Below are 21,980 nucleotides of genomic sequence, written 5' to 3'. Positions count from 1 at the left end.
AAATTATTATTATTATTATTTTTTTAATCTTTTTTGGTGGGTTCTTAGACTTGGGATGTAGCCCTACTCTTTAAATATATTTATTATTTGATGTTTCTTGCATTTCTTTTATTTGCAACGTCCCAATTAGCGGTGACAAATCATTTTTTTGGATAATGCGAATCTAACTTATTAAGTTAAACATGTCAAAATTTTAAATGCTAATATAATTTATTTAAATAATAAATTATGTCGTATCATTTATTTTAATTAATTTAATAATTAATTAAAAATAAATTAAAATAAAATGACCCATTTAAACATATTTCATGTAGATGAGTTGAATTGATATATATAATTTTTTTAACCTGATTAATATAATTTTATATAAAAATTAAAATTTATACTTATTAAGAACTACAATATCTTAATATATATATATATATATATATCAATATTTTTCAAATTTTAACATATAATACAATTAATATTACAAACGATAAAATAACAAATAAGAACATAAGTTTAAAATTATAATTTTAATAATAAAAATATAAATATAGTTAGAAATATCAATACTATAATTTAATAATAATAAATTTTAATTTTAAAATAAAATTTAAACGAATCAAAATAGATTAATTTTATATTAAATAAATTGACACGGTATTGATCCATTAATAAATTATATCTTAGCGAATCTATCCGTTTTTATCCAAATTTTTTAACATTAAATTCAAATTTATTAATTTTATATTCTCTTTCCTGTTAAGTTCACGGATGGTATCACGTATTACCGACACTAATCATAATATGCTATATGATTTTACCCCATCTCAATGGATTTAAACTTTTTTAATGGAACAAGAATTAGGTCACTTTTCACTGGGGAAAATCTCTAATGATTTTCTTTTGTTTTTAGTGAAAGATACAAAATATCTTGAAAGGAAAAAACAAAAAAAAGTGATAGCTCACTCTGAACAGTGAGACTTTTTGGTGATTCCATGTGACCAATCATGCACGCCTTGGCTGCTTCTCATTATCAAGCTTGGCGTTATCCTTTTTCTGAACTAAACGGGATTAAAGACCGTAGTTTCAATGTTATCTCAAACGCAATTGAAAAAAAAAAAAAAAAAAAAAAATGTAACCTTAAAAAGGTCACGCTGTGCCACTCTCTTAGCGAAGCAGAGAGAGAGACATTCAGCAATGGTGACCCTTCAGATTCCTGGTTTTAACTCACTTACTCTTTCTCTCTCTCTCTACCTAAGTACATGCTATTTAGGATGATGCCAAAAGGACAAGTCAGCTCTAGCTGTTCTTTCTTTTTTTCTATTTTTTTGTTCCTTCACTTAATCTTTATGGTTTGTTCAGATTTGTGTTGTTTTACGCCATTTACTCTTGTTGTTCTTGTCGGGTGTATTTTTTCCTTTTTCTATTTTGTGGTATCAAAATCCTTATTGGGTTTTGTTTGTTGTAAAAAAAAATGTAGGCGAATATTTGTAATTTCGTTTACGTTTGTTTGTTTATGTGGGAATTTGGTATGGTGGGAGTGAAGTCACTGGAGGCAGCGGTTCATCGACCTCTTCTTGGGGATTTTTTGTGACACTGCACAAAACATGAATCGGTCGATAAACCTCTGCATCCAGCGCTCATCCTCTATCTCTCTAGCATTTATTGACTTGTTTAGTCATATTCCCTGTTTGGTTGCTGAGAAATTGTGGCAAAGCAAATGAAGAAAAGTGGTATTTTTTTGTACTTATGGGAAAGAAGAAGAACGGCGTGGAGGGAGGGGAGGAGTTGTCTTCATTGTACCTTCTCTCTGGTCTGTGTATTACCATTTCGTGGAAATAGGAAGATCGTGAAACATTAGAGACTAGAAGATTTTGATCTCTCTGCATTTTCTAGTTACCAAATCATCTGTTGATTTCTGCTGTATTTGAAGCATGTCATTGCAATTTTATTGGGATGATGATTTTATGAGAAGTTTTCCCATTCGAATTTATTCGTAGAATCGTAGATGCCTTGATTTTTAGTTTTATTTTTTCTCTTTCTTTTCTCTTTCCTACTCTCATGCTAGTTGGTGCTTGTTTTGTGTTGTCATATATTATTGAGTAATCTGCAGGTTATGAGATGAATGAATTGTGCACGTCCACCATCCGGCCGGTTTTGAGGAATCTTGCCTTTCAAGATGAGTGTGTTTTTATGTACTAATTTCCTACAATATGGTGGAAACAAACTATTTTTTTTCCTAATAATGGTTGATATCAAGATCATCATGATGAAACTGCTTTTGACTTCAAGATTGTTTTCTGATGATTACCGAGTGGATGAAATGAACACACACACACACAGAAAAGAACTTAGTTGCTGACTTCTAATCTGGCATTCAATTGTATCAAATAGAACTATTTGTATCTTCGTTAACTCATTTCACAGAATCAATGAATTTCCAGGAATTGTTAATGCGTGTTTGTTTCAATCGGCGCTTACCTTTTCGTTCTACAGCAATGATCAACTTTTTTTTTAGCTTGATTCTAGTTTAATGCTTAATGGTATGGATGCTTGATGTTCATTTCACACATAATATCTCAAAAAGTGTTCTTTGCTATCAGTTTGCAGTGAATTATATCTTCTTCTTTTTTCTTGGGCCTTGCCCCTTCTTTTTCTAATATATTTCTTCTTACGTATCAAAAAAAAAATATCTTCTTCTTTTTTCCCTTATTTGTGCTGCTGCTGTTTAGTGGATTGTGTTAAATTTTATTTATGTTTAATAGGTTTGTTCTCTTTCCAATTACCACACTAATAATATATGTTTCTTCATTAGCAATATACTTTACTGTTTGGAATTAATTACCTTTGAGGTCTTGAGTTCTTTTGTGGTTCTTCGAAGACATTCAAAGAGTCCCAAAGGAGGTTCAGTCTCCGGCTCAGGAGCAGGAGAAAGGTTGTTCTTGGCTCATAGCAATTAGTGAAGATGAATGGAAAATAATCTAATCTGCTAATGTGAAAGAGGGTTAACATGTACTTTGCTTACCAAATTAGTTAGGCACAATCTGAGTGGTTTGTAATCTCTTCAGAAACAGCATTACTGAGTGCATTCTGTGGATAAGATGATATAAATGTGAGGCTTATTTTACAACTTTTGGATGTTCTAACTTGAATCAGAGTTCCCTTCTGGTTCAGCTAGGAGATAGTAAGGCCATCTGACACACTTTTAGAAACAGTAAAAACAACACAGGTGAATATTCACAGTTCGTATTTAATTGTCTTATCTCAAGGCTTCAATGAGAATGATTGGAATCGATTTTGTGCCTGCCAACTAGGTGTCATTTTCTTGAGCAGGTGGCTGTAAAGTTATAACCTTTTTCTTTCTCCGATAAGGGGAAAAGTACACTTGAAAAGAAGTCCTGAAGTGGAGTGAGACGTGGGTATGGTAATTTGCTGTATGAAAGTGAGGGAAAAGCACAGTTGAGTGCAAGTCGGCAGAGTATGTTCTGGATTAGAATGCAAATAAACAGAAGTCGATGTTATTCTACCATACAATCCAACGTTCCAAGTATCAAGATTCTACAGAAGTAGAGGTGAGGGAATGAAAACTACACAAACTGTGGATGTTCCATTGTTTGGTTCTTTATGCTGATTTATTACTTGAATTAGCTGCCATGCTCCTTGTGTTCTTATCACTATAATGGAAAAGGAAAATACTTTAGCTACAAAGGGATTACACAAAAATAAATTTACAAACTGATGTGACTTGATGTGGTCAGATTGTGAAATTATTTTTTTTGTGGATGGAAAATAGTCTTGTTTGTTTCTTTTTTCCTTCCCTCTTTTTGGCAAATTAAGAGAGAAATAAATGCTACATACAGTTATAGAATGCATAAGCATGATATAATTATTGTGAAAAGAATGGGGTTCGTTATTAAAAATTTATTTATTTTTATATGAATTTTGTATTTATTTATTTTTTAAAATGATTGCATAACACTTGCATACATACGATAGCTTTCATTTATCTAGAAACAAACGGTAGAAACTAACAAAAGTTAACTCTTGTAACTACTTCATTCTCAAAATTCTCTTTGGACCCAGTCAATGATCTTAAATTCGAATGCCCAACTACTCTTGTAGACTAGTTTTAGTGCCAATTGGATTTTACGTGGCAATAAATGTGATTTCCTTTGGTGGATAAGAGGCAGAGCTTTTCAGTTCAAGTCTTCATGGAGTTGGTGGTGGGACTTTCCTAATATTCATATCCACAGCTTTTTATACTTTTGTTCTGGCTGCATTGATCATCATACCCAAATTATAGACTCAAAATTATTATTACGCGAAAAATGAAGATTTTGTTTACATAAAAAATAAAAATAAAAGAACTGGAATTGTATTGGCTCTTGCTTTCATGGAAGTTAACATGAATTGTTTTGGTGCCAAGAGAGTGGGTTTACAATTAAGAGAATACCTTAGAGCCGGTCGGGGTTATAAGAGCTTAAAAACAGCCCACCAACCCTGTGATGCCACGTATGAGGCAAATCTATTTAACTGTGTGATTGAGATGCATATAATGAAAAAGTGAAAAATGCCTTTTCTTTCCTGATACCCTTTCTGCCCTGCCCTTTTTCTCCTCATCTCTTCTGTGTGACCTAACCCCCCAAAACAAAAGAAATCGGAGCCCCTCGCAGTACACCCCCTTTTGTGATGGCCTCCCCATTACGCAACGGTGGTGGTGAAACGACTGCCACTCTCGGCCCTGGGAGCTCTCATCTTATTTTGCGACGGAATAGTAAGTAAAAAAAATTATTTCTTCTCATCTTCTTTTTTCATTTTCGTTGAGTGGAGCAGTTTTGAGCATGATTTTGTTGAAAAAGAGAGGCTAACCGATCTGTTAATGTCTTCTGCTGAGCTTTTGGTTGAAGAAACTACAAAATCTGGAAATACAGTGCGGAATGCCTAGATAATTCATTTTTACTTAAAAGTAATTTTTTTTTTTATCAGTAAGGATGTTAGTGATTGCTACTTTTTGATGAAGTTATTGCTACCCCAATAAATTGATATGTTGGAGAAAGTAAATTGATCTCTTAGGCTATCATGGGCTCTATTGCAGAGAGTTTTTAGGAACTGTCGGCATCGGAATGAGACGTGTGGGCGTCGGCAAGAGATGGTCTGAGGTGGGCGTCGGCAGGAGACGGACTGAGAGTATCTTCGAAGAGGGAGAAACAATTTTGAAAGGGGGCTGTGTGAGCTTATGATTGTCTGTAGGTATATCTTGTATTTGTTACGTGTAATGTCTGATATGGCATATAGTTAGTGGTGGGCTGTTTCTATACTAAAAGCAGCCGGATTGGCTAGAAGCGTCTCTGTACAATTAAATAACAAAATTAAGCTCAAGTGATAAAAATAAAAAATAAAAAATAAAAAACTTTATATTAACAAGACGAAATTACTTAAGTCACAAAAAAATTATATAAAGTAAATTTATAAATTGATGTGGTTAGATATGATATGTCAGATTGTAAAATTATTTTTATTATAATGTAAATTTATCAGTTTTTATAAAATTACATCATTTTGAATTTAGTTTATATAATTTTCTTATATATGTTTAGAAAGTCGAAAAAGAGATAAACATATTGTATTGTTGTGGGCTCCATGAGAGGCAAGGTTGCCTGTCGGTGCATTTACACTCTAATATGTTTGATAACAAAGGGAAAAAGATTTTAAAACTGCAAGAACTGCAAATTACCATCCCAAGTATTAGAATAATTCCAAGACAGTTGAGGATCATTGTTTAATCAATTTATGATGAGGAGAAAGTTGAATTCAACAATGAACTCTGGTGCACTTAGTTGAGAGCATAAAATTATACTAATTTTCAAAGCTGAAAATTCTACATGTGTTAGTACCTAAACCTGAATAGCAGGTCGAGCAATAAAGGAGCAAATAGAAGAACAAAAGATGCTCACACAACCATTTGGCCCAAGATTATATTTGGAAGCACCACCAACTTTTTAAGTTCCATGTAACAATTGTTGGGCGTTCCATGCCCATGCAGCTAGCCATCTAGTGAACTTAAGTGTCCCAATAGATTAGCTGCTGAAGTTTGGTCAAGAGTTGCAGCTTCCATTGTCCATAGTTTGTCAGAGCTAGTTGGTGGTTAACATTTGTTGCCAGAGCATCCCATTGTCAAGATTTGTGCTCACTTATTCTTTGAAGTCTTCCCTATAAAAGAAGGTTATTTGTAATGCAATGAGCAGTGAGATAAAACATTAAGAAGAGTGAGAGAATAGAAAGAGAGAGAGTCGAGATGAGCTCTGAGTAAATAGAGAGTTGAGTTAAGTGGAGTGTGATCCTCTCTAATATGTAATATTTTCTGTATTTCACTATTTATTAGTGAAGTTCTTTTATGTAGATGTAGACAATTATTGAACTACCACGTTAAATTTTTGATGTCACTATATCTATGCGTGTGTTGTGAATTTGCTGTGCAAGTATTTCGGGATCACCATGATTTTCCCAACAACAATGGGAGGAGATATCATTTGACTAGAATTTGTCTTTAACATGAATGGTGATCGGTGGGATATGAAGATTTTCAAGAACAGAAACATTAGCATTCGTAATAATGCTTTAGGCATGAGAAGAAAATTGAGTTCTCCGAACCATTCCTTAATCTTATGAATGTTAGTCACAACAGTGACATGGGCATCCTTGAATCTAGTTTTGTTTCTTTCTAATCAAATCTCCTAAAGCATAAGAGATGGTAGCAAACAGCATGCATATGAAATTGGTACGAACCCCTAAAAGAAGATCACCATTGTGTAGCTTTATTTTTAAACAACCAGAGGCCCTATGTGTATAGCCAAAAACAGAGTAATGTCATACCCCATTAGCCAAAGTATATTCCTAGAAAACACGATTAGCATTTTCAGCAAAGCCATTAGGACTACAATCACACTAACTGGTGATGCCTGAAAACTGAAAAATCTGAAAACTTTTTACGGAATGAAAACTTGGGGATCAATTTTACAACAACTTAGCTTCTTTCTTTTTTCTTTTTCTTTTTCTTTCTTTTTCTTTTTTGGCCGCACATTTTAGTAAGCTTGATGACGGCACAAAATGGGAGGTTTGATCATCCATGATTGTATAGTGTACAAAAATCAACCCCAGCAGATTACCCATTTGAAAGCCATGGCCCAAAAAGAGGGAAGGTAGTGGAGCATACAATTTGTGCATCTTTCTAATTTTGTCTGATCTGCAGTGAAACAGGATATTCAATACTTTTCCCAAATAGTTGGTGGGCAAATTCCATTATGAATAATGAATAGAGTAGATATCATGATCGTGATCATGAATCCCTCGCCTCACTCTGTCCCCATCAAACTGACCAATAATTCTGCAGATAACGAAAATGACATCCGATCGGGGAATGCATGAAATCATGATGACAACAGTGGCATTAAGCACCATGACATATTGTTAAATCTGATGGCAATGGCATCTTGTCGTGATGTTCTAGAGGATGGTGATGTTAATGCGCACTTTACCTGCGCACCATTGCTTTAAGCTTTGGTTCGTAACATAGTACAGCTTCCTTCTTGTCTTGGTCACAAACGCTAAGATCATAGGTACGACGTCGTAGCTGCTATGAATTATTCATCATTCATTCACCTGTTTTTTTCTCCCAATAATTGGAATTTGGATTTCAATTTCAAATGCTTGTTGTGGTTTAGAGAAGTTGCACTTTGCTAAACCAATTTTAAAACATTTAGGTACCTGTAGATCAAAGTTCAAACAAATTTTAAATATTTTAGTATTTAAAATAGAGTAATACTATATATAGTCGTGGAGTACGTAAGAGCCGTATAATTATTTTGAAAAAGAGTAAGGTTTACGTACAATTATTTTGAAAAAGAATAGGGTTTACTATTAAAAAATTAATTTTTTTCATGTGAATTTCTTATTTATTTATGTTTTTTAAAATGATTATATGATGCTTGTAAACTCATGACTACAAGTATTATTTATCTTTAAAATATTTGGTATGAGTGTCACCCGTCAGTTTTTTACTCTCTAACATGTGACAGTAATACGCCGTGTCAATTATTCAATTAAGAATTAAAAAAATGGTAGTCACGTAAGCATTTCAATTAATTTAAAAAAAAAAAAACAATGCCAAATCAGCATGTATTAGTATGCCACATTGCAATCTTTCAATTAATTATTTAATAGGAGATTGATTAAGGTGTTTAATTGCGAGTTTTTTATATTATTAATATCAATATTGCGAAAGTTAAAAATGCAGTTCATGATTTTGTATTTAACCCTTGCATAGTATATTATCTATTTTATTTTATAGTTTTTTACATTATATATGTACCTAAATGTTTAGTTACATTCTAGAATGGAAAAGGCCTTTTGCAGGTGAGTCGGGTACCAAATCGTGCACCAAACAATAAGGTGAAAATAAAACGAAGCTTTTCATTGAAGATGAATTTTTGGGTTGTCTGGAGTGAGAAGACTAGAACCATTGCTATACCTCTTCTCTCTCTCTCTCTCTCTCTCTCTCTCACATACCAAAATGGCATTGGCGTCTTCGCCATCTTCACCTCTGCAAGATAACGTTGATGGAGAATGTTGGCTAAGGATCGCCTCCGTGAGTCTTTCGAGGAGCTCAAGTGCCGCTAGGTACAGTTATAGAGTGTAGGATTTTTTTTTTTTTTTTTTTTTTTTTTAACAAAATGGGATTTTAGATCACAAACATAATAATAGATAGCTGAAGAAGAAAATAAACAAGCCACAAAATGTGCACATATGGAGATGTCGAACTAAAATTGAGAAAAAAAAGCTATTTTTTTAGCACAAATATACCATATGCTTGAAGGTCCCCAGACCATTTGAATGCAGTTATGGTAAAGAACCTTTACTTGTTCTGCGATCCCTACATGCAAGGCACAAAGGAAGAAAACCCATATCACCTCTATAATTCCTTCGCCACTGATTCAGTAAGCCCAACCCTTATTTTGGTATCTTCTTCTCTTGCATGTTTATACATCATGTTCAAATAGATTTATTCGTTTTTTTTTTTGCATGCTTTGTTTTGGTTGGAACATGGTTTAATGTTGTGCAACCATACCTTTCTCTCTCTGCTTTTCCTTTTTGGAAACCCAAACACATCTCTCCTTTCCCGTGCCGTTTTAAGATAATGAGGCTTATCCGTCACTTATTCATTCTCATTATAAACTGATTTGTATGAGTATTTTTAGCCATCAATTAAGACCATATTTAGCCATCAATTAAGATGTAAGCTATACATAAATCTTTTTGTACTCCTATATATATGGATATCATTAACTTGTATATAATAAAAGTTTTGTATTGAATAACAACGCTTTCCCTTACAATATCATTTTTTTTTTAGTTTCATAACACGTTATCAGCATGAAGGCTCTGTTAATTTTGGAACTAGTAGTCTTTTACTTCAAGTAAGCTTTTCAATAATTTATAGTTCCCAAAATAAATATGAAAGGTTATATTACTTATTAGTACTTGATAAAACTGTGTTTATTCTTATGATTTTGTGAATGTGTTTCTTATTTATAATATAAACATACTTATTTTCCTGATTTATATATATAGAAAATGTCAAATATTACAAAATTGAAATTCGTCTCTCTTTACATTTCTGGAAAAAGTTATTTATCTTGGATCCTTGATGCTGAGATCTATCTGGATGCGATAAACTTGTGAGATACAATTAAAAAAGGAAATCAAGGGTCTTGGCAGGACTGCGCTAAGATAATGATTTTCCTTTGGCACCATCTTCATGAAAAATTAAAAACTAAGTATCTCACGGTGAAAGATTATTTTATTTTGTGGAATGATTTAAATGAGAGATATGAGCATCAGAAAACTATAATCCTCTCAAAAGTTTGTCATGATTGAATGCACCTGAGGTTGCAAGACTTCAAAAGTATTAATGAGTATAACTCTGCACTCTTTAAAATTAGCTCAATATTGAAATTGTGTGGTTAAAAAGTCACTGGTAATGACTTGTTAGAGAAGACATATGCTACTTTTCATGCATTGAATGTGCTCCTGCAGTAGTAGTATCGAGAGCGAAAGTTCAAAAAATATTATGAATTTATATCTTGTCTTTTAGTGGCTGAGCAAAATAATGAGTTTTTGTTAAAAAATTATCAATTGCGTCCTACTGGTTTTATATCATTCCCTGAAGTGAATGGTACTAAATTTACACAATTTTCAGAAGTGAATGGTACATCTTTTCAAAAAAATCGAGAACGTGGATGTGGTAGGAAAAACTATAGAAGTAGAGGTCCTAGAAGCGACCACACTAAAATGAATAATAATAGATATACACCGTACCACCAAAAGTGGTTTAATTCAGAGAGGATCAAGGTCCTCAGAAAAAATTTTCAAAGAAAGATGAAGATGGATACCATAGATGTAGTATGATTGGACATTGGTTTTGTACCTGTTGTACAACTAAGCACTTAGTTGACTTATACCAAATTTCTATAAAAGAGAAAACAAAAAAATTTAAAATAAATTTTGTTGAACCATCAGATGCTTTAGTTTCTATATGTGGAGAAGATATTACCAGCCTTGATGTTTCTGATTTCTTTGATGATTCTAGTGGTAGAGTTGATCATTTGATTGGTGATGGAAGTGTTCCTTTTTAATTAATGTATTTTCTTTATCTTATAGTAAAACTTTTTTTATATTTTGCAATGTTTTGTAGTAATGAAAGTTTTATATATTTTCTAGAATCATGAATTTTACTGATGAACTTTTTATCTCTAAGATGAATAATAAAGATATATGTCTGGCTGATAGTGCTACATCTCACACAATTCTTAAGGATAAAAAATATTTTCAAAATCTAACATTGAGTAAAGGCTACATCCATATCATATCTGGTTCATCGAATCTAATTGAAGGCTATGGAAGAGTTTATATTGTGTTGCCTAATGACACAAAATTTTATATTGATAATGCTTTATTTTCTTCACGATCCAGAAGAAATTTATTGAATTTTAAGGATCTACGTTGTAATGGTTGTTATATTGAAACCACCAATGAAAGCAGTAAAGAACATCTTCTCATTATTAAAATAATTTTGAACTATAAGCTTGTATTAGAAAAACTATATGCTCTCTCATCTGGATTGTATTATACAGAAATGAGAATAATCAAATCACATGTAGTAATGCACCATAAGTGCATTGACCCCAAAGTATTTATGACTTGGCACGATTGCCTTGGACATCCTAGATCAATCATGATGAGACGAATAATTGATAATTCGTATGGGTATCTTCTAAAAAATTAGAAGATTATCTTATCCAATGAATATTCATGCTCTGCATGTTCTCAAGATAAATTGATTATCAAATCATTTCTCTCAAATGTTGTTTTTGAATGTCCATCATTACAAATGATTCATGAGGATATATGTGGGCCTATTCAACCATCAAGTGGACCGTTTAGATACTTTATGGTTTTAATTGATGTATCAAGTCGATAATCACATATTTGTCTACTTTCCACTAGAAATACTGCATTTGGTAAATTTTTGCCAAAATAATTAAACTACGAGCACAATTTCCTGTCTATCCAATTAAAACTATTTGATTGAATAATGTAGGTGAATTTATATTTCAAACTTTTCATAACTATTGCATGTCAATAGAAATAGATGTTGAATATCCAGTTGCCCACACATACACTCAAAATGGTTTAACTGAATCATTAATTAAAAGGTTTTAGCTAATCGTTAGACCTTTACTTATGAAATCAAAATTTCATATTTTTGCCTGGGGACATGCTATATTTCATGCAATATCATTGATTCGAGTTAGACCATCAGCATATCACAAATATTTTCCATTACAGCTTACATTTGATCAACAACCAAATATTTCTTATCTTCGTATTTTTGGATGTACAATATATGTTCCAATTGCACCTTCACAATGTACAAAGATGGGTCCTTAATGTAGACTTAGGATATATGTTCCAATTGCACCTCCACAATGTACAAAGATGGGTCCTTAATGTAGACTTAGGATATATGTTGAGTTTGATTCTCCATCTATTATTAGATATCTTGAGCCTCTTACAGGGGATATGTTTAAGGCACATTTTGAGGATTGTCATTTTGATAAATCCATTTTTCCAATATTGGGTAATGAGAAGTCGGTGCCTGAAGCACGATAGGAAATTACTTGAAAAAATAAAGTTATTTTCCAATCTGATCATCGTACAAATGAATATAAACTAGAGGTTTAAAAGATTATTTATTTACAAAGTGTTGCAAATCAATTATCGGATGTATTTACTGACACTAAAGGTATGGTAAAATTATATATTCTTATTGTTAATATTCCAGCAAAGATTACAGTCCCTGAAGGACAAGTTGTCAAAATAGTAATAGGTGAGTTTAAGACACGTCTGAAGCGTGGATGGCCTATTGTTGCAAATGAAAAAATTCTTTGGAAGAGAAAAATACAAAATGAATTTGGTACTCCTGAAAAGTCCATACCTACAACACAGGTTGTAAGACTAATAGATGCTCATGAAAAGACTAAATCTCCTAAAAAAGAATCTCTTGAAAAGGTATTTCATGAAATATCTTCTATTGAAGAGGGACAAGTACCTGAAAATAACGAGTTCTCGATACATTTCATGAGTACTGGAGAAATTTTGGATAAAAATAAAACTATTGTCGATAACATATTTTCATATAAAATGACCCTTAACATTACCAGAAATAATGAAAAAATTGAGGTAGGAACTGTTGAAGAATATCGACATAGAAATGACTAGCCAAAATCGAAATTAGCTATTGAAGTTGAATTAAACTTGCTGACAAAGGGAGAGGTCTTTGGACCAATTATACAAACACCAAATGATGTAATGCCTGTTGGATATAAATGAGTATTTATACGTAAGCGTAATGAGAGTAATGGAATTGTGCGATATAAAACACGACTTGTTGTACAAAGTTTATACAGGAAACCAGAGATTGATTATGATGAAACATACTCTCCTGTTATAGATGCAATCATATTCAAATTTTTTATTAGTTTGGTTGTTACAAAAACATTGGATATGAAGTTGATAGATGTGGTCACTATATATTTATATAAATCATTGGATTATGATATATATATGAAAATCTCTGAAGGATATAAATTGCCCGAAACTTCTAATTTGAGTACGTTCAGAAATATGTATTCTATTAAATTTCAAATATCTTTATATGAGTTAAAGCAATCTGGATGCATATGATATAAACGCTTTAGCAAATATCTATTGAAAAAAAGATTTAAGAATAATTTAATATGCCCATGTGCTTTTATTAAGAAATCAGACTCCGGATTTGTTATTATTACTGTTTATGTTGATGATCTAAATCTTGTTGGAACTCCTGAAGAGATCAAAAGAACTGCTACATATTTAAAAAATGAATTTGAAATGAAAGACCTTGGCAAAATGAAATTTTATCTCGGCCTGCAGCTCGAATATTTGTAAAATAGAATTCTCATTCATCAGTCAAATTATACAGAGAAAGTCTTGAAACATTTTTATATGAACAAAACTCATTCCCTGAGTGTTCCAATGGTTGTTAGATCACTTGATGTGCAGAAAAATTCATTTAGTTCTTGTGAAGATGATGAAGAAATTATTGGTCCTGAAATACCTTATCTCAGTGCAATTGGAGTCCTGATGTATCTTGCAAATTGCACTCGGCCTGATATTACATTTTCGGTTAACTTGCTTCCAATATATAGTTCCGCACCAACTCGAAGACATTGGAATGGTATTAGACATGTCATTCTAAAATTCAGAGGTATGATTGATATGAGATTATTTTATCAATATGGATCAAGTCCATAATTAGTTGGATATGCAGATGCAGATTATCTTTCAGATTCACACAGAGGTAAATCTTAAGCTGCATATGTATTTACTTATGGAAATCCTGTTATATCATGAAGATCTGAAAAGCAAATACTATCTGCTACCTTTTCAAATCACTTAGAGATCATTGCAATTCATGAGGCAAGTCGAGAATGTATTTGACTAAGATCATTGACTCAACATATTCAAAAAAAGTATAGTCTTCCTGTGATTAATGATAGCCTAACAATTTTATATGAAAATAATGCTGTTTATATTACTCAAATTAGAGGAGGATATATCAAAGGTGATAGAACCAAATATATTTCACCTAAATTCTTTTATATCCATGAACTTTGGGAGAAATATGAAATTAATGTCAAACAGATACGGTCAAGTGATAATTTGACAAATTTATTCACTAAAGTATTACCAACTATAACATTTAAGAAGATTGTATAGAATATTAGAATGCGGAGACTTGAAAACTTATTATCGTGCATTTATCAGGGGGAGTAAATGTCTTGAAACTTATGCTGATTGTACTTTTTTTTCTTCGTTAAGGTTTTATCTTATTGGATTTTCCTTTACAAGGTTTTAATGAGGTAATCTTAAAACACTTGGCAGTATACATAAATCTTGTATTCTTTTTCTTTTGCCATTGATTTTTTCCCACTGGATTTTTTGTTGGCAAGATTTTAACGATGTATATTCTTTATCTATGGTCATCCAAAAGAAGAGTATAATAAAATGATTTATATGATCATCTTTAACCATCAATTAAAATCATTTTTAGCCATCAATTAAGATTTAAGCTCTACATAAGCCCCTTTGTACTTATATATATATATATCATTCACTTATATGTGATAAAGTTTTGTATTGAATAAATAACAATGCTTTTTCTTGCAATATTATTTATCCTTTAGTTTCATAACAATTCTCTAATTTTCCTTACGATTTTCTCAAGGATTTTAAAAAAATATTTTAGGTTGAAAAATCTCGAGCTGTTTCGTTTTGGCCACCAATAGTTCGTACGCGAGTTGGTATATCAAACCTGTCTGTACTTAGAAGAACTGTTCTAGAATTGGTGAATATTAGAATTTTATTCTAAAAATATTTATTATTTTATATTTTTTTACAATCAATTTGTTATTTTTTTAAAAAAATGTCTAATATATTTAAAATTTCTTTTTCAAATGGCCAAAGTCAAATTTAGCTATGATTTTGGGGCAAAAGTTTCCTTGAGAATTGAAAGAACATCTCCATCAAAAATCGAACCCATGTCCATATCATATCTTATCGAACTGATGGCCTATATCATACGTTACCGAGCCAATGATCACCTATACTTTTATTTTGCTTGATGTTTTACTTTGAAGGCCCAACCAAGTTATATATAGGTTTGCAAAGACTATAATATAGGCCCACCAACAAGGAGACTACACGAATTCAAAGCTATATACAAGAAGGTACGGCGCCGGGTTTAACGGAAAAACGATTTGTGTAAGTTCGGGCCCCGGGGTATGCAAGTTTTGCATTTACATTCTTTGGTAAGAATCATGACTCTTATGTGGACCCTACTTTTTCAATTGATTGCACAGTATTTTCTCGCCACAGGGCTGTATCTAGGCTTTACTCCAAGTTCGGATAGAAATTGTAATAATATGAAATTTTAAAAAGAAAAACTGGTGATATACATCGTGATCAGATTCAATATTGATGAAAATTAGACAAGTATCTTGTGTGTTTGTTGATTAGAGCACTTCCAATAGATTTCATTACAAGAAAAATATTTTTTTGTGTCACTTAAGTTCGATGTGAAAAATATAAAATAGTTGCAAAAAAAAAAATTTGACAACCATTTTATATTTTTCGCATTTAATTTAAATGATATAAAAAGCCATTTTTCTTATAATTTTTTATCATATCATTTAAAATAAATTACTAAAACTCATTTTTTCTATTTTACTACTAATTTTTATAATATAACATACATTAGCTTATCTATTTTTTCTTCATATCATTTAAATATTATACTTTTTAATACTTTTCCTTTAATAGAAAATCAATAACAAGAGAGAAACTAATTTAAAATATTTACAATGATGAATAGTTCTCTCCACATCTAGTGGGTTCCTATAGCAAAATGTAAAATGAAGAATGGAATACATGAAGATCCATTGGAGGCCATTTTTAAGAGAATTTCTTTATATTTTAAAGAAAATTATATTATAGGGCATCCATTGAGAGTTCTCTAAGGTGGGATTTATGGTATTTGATAATTGAATTAGGGTTTACATCTTCATTCTAGCCAGGCAGCTTGGAATCATGCTAAAGTTTATTATATATGGAAATAGAATGTTTGGAGTTAGAAGTTCTTAATAAAGTTCTTAACTTCAATTAAGTAACTTTTAGGTGCGGTTTGGATAGTGAAATGAGATGAGATGGTTTTAAATGAAAGTTAAAAGTTAAATAAAATAATGTTAGAATATTATTTTTTAATATTATTATTGTTTTGAAATTTGAAAAAGTTGAATTAATGTTTATTATATTTCATATGAGAAATTAAAAAAGTTGTAATGATGAAATGAGATTAAATGAAATATTTTTTTGTATCCAAACGGGGCGTTTCTCTTGTTTCATGTCTAATTCAGAACTCTTTAAAAAGGCAGTTAAGCACTATAATTATTTCTTAGAATATCCTTACCCTTTTGGATTAATATGCGAAAAAATGGTTACAAATTGATTAGTTAGGGTTATATATATTGAAAAAAATTTATCATTTTGGCCAAACACTTAATTGAGGTTTAGAAAGTAATATAAAAAGTTTTGATGGCTTGATTTCAAGATTTGAAATTCCAGTGGAAGTTTATATATATATAATATGGAATTTTTTTTAAAATTATTATAGATCAAGGTAGTCTCTTAATTTATTAGTCAATATACCAGATGTTTAAAGTACAAGGAAAGGTAGTGCATGCATGTCAAGTGATACAATGGAGGTGTCTCCCTTTAGTCTTATACCATATTAACTTCATCATAGGTAATGCTAGTGATTTGCCGCCCAGCGGTCACTACTAGGCGTATCCTATAGGCTAGCTAAATGCTATTTTTTAATTTTTTCTTTTCTATATTTTTTAAATAACTTTGAATATTTTTTTTTAAAAAAATACACCAATACATTAATTTATATTCACTTTCTTAACCATTAAATAAAAAAATAATAAAAAAATTAAAACATATGATCCGACAAAATGAAGGTGCAAATTCATGGGGCACACTAGCTTTTTCCTAACTTAATTGATAGATGGTACATTAAGATGAAGTACTTGTTTTCTTTTTTTCTTTGTTTCTTTTTTAAATTTTTGAGAAAGGAAGCAGTGCCTATATATCACTTCAGCAAAAGATGAGGCTCCAGGAAATTTCATGGTAAACAAACACTCATGCATGGTTGGTTAGATCAATATTCATGCATAAAAGTTCCATGTACTAGATAGACTTACCCTCTTACATATATATAAAACCTCCACATAGTTACTTAATTTCCTTCTTTCATCAAAGAAAAAGTCTTCTTCTGTAATGCTATAATGGCTCTGTGTTTCTGTGGATCTAGCCTTGTTGAGTATATTTGAATCATTACAACACTCAAGAGAGTTAGATCAATGGTAGAGATATATCTATTTATATATGCAAAAATTATGCATACATCTATATAATTCATGTAAAGAAATACATCTTTTATCATATTGCATCCATCAGAAGGAACTAGCTAGGTTTGTCACCCAACATGACAAACCTAAACGAGGCATGCTTTACTTTGGCAATTGTGATTAATCGATGGTAGGGAGCTGCATGATTGAGGTTAAACTCAAAACATATTTTGCTGTATATACAAGAAATGCTATACGCCATCATTTTTACCGTCAGCCTTTTATCATCCTCTAGTACCGTGGCATTAAACGATTGGAAAACTATTTATCATTCATTTTGTATCATCCAATTATTGGATGCCAAATAAGAGGAGATGATAATTAAGAGGATGGTGGATATAATTTTTCTATATATATATATATATATAAATTCTGCAGACAACCAACTATATATATAACATTTGATAGCTAGAATTGAGCTCCCACATCCATACGCAACTGATCAGGTAGATAATCTCTATGTGATGATTTAAAACAAAGACAAATAGCTAAGGTTGGAAGACAACATATTACAAGTGAAAATAACATGGAAAACATAATTTACAAGGGCTCTTTTATTTTTATTTTTTAATTTTCATCGCTCTAGTTGGCATGCCATTCTTTGATAGTCCATAATTTGCACGTATGAATGCGATGTTCTTTCCAGTGACTAAGCCTCTTGGAAATCTTTTTGATGTTCTCCTGCTTGCCCTAGAGAAGCACTGAAAGAAGGAGCTACAAACACAGATGAATAGACCTTGGAACTACCGAATGAAAGCTGAGAAAGCTTGTTTCTGTCGTGATCGAAATCAGATGAGCTTCCGGATTCAGAGGTGCTAGATGATGAACAGACTATAGTTTCTTCAACAAGCGCATCAAAATAACTTGAATCAAGGACTTTATCTCCAGGAATATTCTGATTTTCCAATGAAATGAACGGGGGGTAAAGAGACGAGGATCTTGCATGGTTCTTCATGATTGCATGCTGGAGAAGCCGAAAGAGCCTTGGATTCTTTCCCAGTAAGCTGCAACTTTCTTCATATGTGCCCACGATTCCATTACATGGGAAGTTTGTCTTTGCATTTCTTCCTCTTAGAAGCTTGGCGGCTTTGTCGAAAGCCAAGGCAGCCTCTTCTGCACTGTCAAAAGTTCCTAACCACAGCCTCAGCTTCTGCGAGGAGTCCTTGATTTCAGCAACCCATCTTCCCGAGGGCCTTTGTCTCACCCCTAAATACCTTTTCCCGTTGCTGTTCCCCCTCTTTGGGAGCTTCATGCTTCCCTTTTCTTCCTGTCCATGGATTTTTTCTGTTTCCAGAGGTGTTGGGGCATGATTTTTGCATGAATACTTCTCAGGTTCATATGGAAAGCCTGATATCTCTAGGCTGTCCATGAGAACAGGAGAAATTTTTGTTTAGCAGCAGATGTGAGAACCCTGAGATTATTATAGAACAAATAAATCAGACCTAAGAATGATGGGGGCCCGGATAAATGGCAAGTTGATTGAATATTGTCTTATTTCAGGTTTGTCTGTATATATATAGACATATACAAAACTGATTATGTATATAAAATTATAAAGTGTAGAACATATACATAAATAGAATAACTGGGATACAGTGCATTTTACTGTGGTGACCCGGGGCAAACTTTCTCTACTCCTCAAATCTATGGGACTAGAAACATGGCAATCAGGGGGCATTAATGGCTGTTAAAAATCAAGCAAGTAGTTTCATATCATAACATTCAGTACTGCATAATTTTGGACTGATATGAATCTTGGCTGCATGACTAGGCATCATCTACTTTTGAGACTTTGGTTGTTTTGTATCATCTGTATTACTGCTTTTGAGACTAGAGAGCAATCAAGACAACAGTAGAAGAAACAAATTTGGCAGATATTTGAATTGAAAAATACCCAGCTCGATCTTAAAGAATTAGGAAAAACTCATGTGGACTTGAATTTGCTCTCGAGACCTATATCAGTTTCTTGTGCAAATTTTGTAAATTGATGATAAAAGATCGATATTGGCCATTTGGGAGTTGAAGCTAAAAGAAAGAGTACTTGGATTCCCTTTAAGTTGTGTGTCTCGGATTTGCCAATGATATATTTGAGAGAAACTCAGTTATTTGGACTACTTAGGCTGCATTTTGATGATAAGATTATATGAGTTGATCTGTGAATAGTAGTGACGTTTTATAGATCTCATTGAGACGTGTTTAAATGTAAATATGTTGATATATATGTTTAAATGTATGAAGTATATTGAGATGATTTTAATTTTCTTTTTATAGTAAGTTGAAAAAGTGGTGGATTTCATCAATGACTGGTTTGAGATGGGTTGAGTTGATTTCAACAACCAAATACAACTAATTACCCCCAAAAAGAAGACACTAGGAGGACTATATATGTAAGAGAAAAGATACTTGCAATTGAGAATTGTGCAATCGCTGTATAATTGTTTTAAAAAAGTGAATAAATTAAACATGGGATTCACATAAAAAAATTAATTTTTTAATAGTGGATTATACTATTTTTCAAAGTGATTAAGTAGCGTTTACGCACTTTACGGTTGTATGTAGAATTACTCTATATATATGTAATGACCCAAGCTATTCTTTTTAACTTTTGTGATCAGAGTTATATATTTATTTATACTGGATATTGCTCTCTCAATATTAGTCCCTTGACTTGTTTCGCAAATTAGTTGAGTTAATTGTTGCTTTGCTTAATGTTCAGATTCATCACTATTAGATCATAAGAATTCCCTTTATTTTACTTGAAAATACATAGTATCCATTAATAATTAACAGTAATTTCTCGCGCATCATGCGGGTGAACGACTAGTTAATTAGTAATATTCCGACTGGATATCGATCCCATCGAAATAATTCCAAGATGTTGATCATCTGAGCTGGAATGTATATATAGACGTACATATATAAGCTCAAGTAGTTACAAAGACGCCAAATTAGCAATGAGATCATGACATAATAGCTAAGTTTTTTTTTGGTGAATAGGTTAGTATTTAAGTCATTGTTTAGGCCAAAAAATTCCACAGATAGCATATGCCCAATAGCCTACAAACAAAAACTCAGTCCTCAAAAGCACAAAAACAAACAAGAACAACCCACGTTTCTTTCCAACTTCATCAGCCTCTTAAACCTAAAAAACTAATGTATGACATTTGTCACATTATGAGTGTCTTTGTTATTCCCTTAGAACGTGCAGTATCCCTTGTTTTTTTGGCTTCCAAGCTTCTCCCTTTTGAACTTATTGAATTAATATAAAGTACCATCTGCTAAAATTCTCAGGACCTTCAGCTGTTTTGTTTGATTCTTCTTCATGCATGTATCTTAAACTCATGATAATTCATTCCTCTATCTGTTAGGTCTGCTTTGTTTTAGTTCTCTCTCTCTCTCTCTCTCTCTCTCTCTCTCTCTCTCTCTCTCTCTATATATATATATAGAGAGAGAAATCATCATCTTTCTGTCGGATTCTTCATCCACATGATGATTTATTGTATCTGCATACTGTAGTACTTGTTTGACGAGATCGAAGCCTTGCTGCTAGCTGCATGCTAGGAGTCAAGACAACAGTAGAAGAAACAAATTTGGCAGATTAAATTGATAAAATACACTCCAATTAAAAGAGAATGTGGAAAATTAGTACACACATATATAAACTTGAATTTTCTCTGATCCAGATCTATATTCATGATCATTTCATGTGATTGTGCCTACCCACATTAAACGTACAAACATTGCTGATCATTAATTAGTTAGTCCCCTTAAATTCTTTTGCATATATATAACTTGTAGTTATTGATGGAAATTTGTCTGCGGGCGTAGATCATTTAATGTAAACAAAAATTCAATATATGTGCATTCACTTTTATGTACGTATTTTTTGTGTATTACTCTACTAATGTGATTGGCTATGTTATTTTTTTAATATAAAATAACTGTTTTAACCAATCATATCAATGGAGTGCACAAAGAGTATGTAAAAGTGACTGTATGTAGTAGAACTTGTAGATATGAGATATTTTATTAGTCAAATTTACTTGTTAATTTAGGTTATGTCGGAGTAGTGAGGTGATCTCAAATATTTTTTAAATAATAATGAAAAAGTGATGGTCAGGCAATCTTAGATGATTTGAGTTTATATATGAATAGTAACATCTTGTGAGTCTCATTGAGATATACTTGAATGTAAATAAAATGATATATATGTTTAAATGTATGAAATAATTAAGTTGAGATGAGTTTTATTTTGTTATGGGAAGTTAAAAAGATACTAAATCCTATCAATAATGGTTTGAGATTAGTTAAATTGATTTCAATAATCAAACGTCGACATAGCCTTAATGTCGTAGAACTAAGATA

General features: G+C 31.9%; 1 protein-coding gene and 1 long non-coding RNA gene across 2 annotated transcripts; one reads left to right on the top strand and one right to left on the bottom strand.

Moving 5' to 3' along the window:
• The first annotated feature begins 1,073 nt into the window (after positions 1-1,073).
• LOC122299723 lies at positions 1,074-6,406 on the top strand. Its single transcript, XR_006239741.1, has 2 exons — positions 1,074-3,560; positions 5,084-6,406. It is a non-coding gene; the product is annotated as an uncharacterized LOC122299723 (long non-coding RNA).
• Positions 6,407-18,062: 11,656 nt separating this feature from the next.
• Positions 18,063-19,027, bottom strand: LOC122299871 (ethylene-responsive transcription factor RAP2-6-like). The gene has a single exon (XM_043110347.1). The coding sequence runs from the start codon at positions 18,982-18,984 to the stop codon at positions 18,265-18,267; it is 720 nt and encodes a 239-aa protein (XP_042966281.1). The 5' UTR covers positions 18,985-19,027; the 3' UTR covers positions 18,063-18,264.
• Positions 19,028-21,980: the final 2,953 nt, after the last annotated feature.

Source organism: Carya illinoinensis, chromosome 16 (assembly GCF_018687715.1).
Source record: "Carya illinoinensis cultivar Pawnee chromosome 16, C.illinoinensisPawnee_v1, whole genome shotgun sequence".
Taxonomy (NCBI): domain Eukaryota; kingdom Viridiplantae; phylum Streptophyta; class Magnoliopsida; order Fagales; family Juglandaceae; genus Carya; species Carya illinoinensis.
This window is presented reverse-complemented; position numbering and strand designations above follow the sequence as displayed.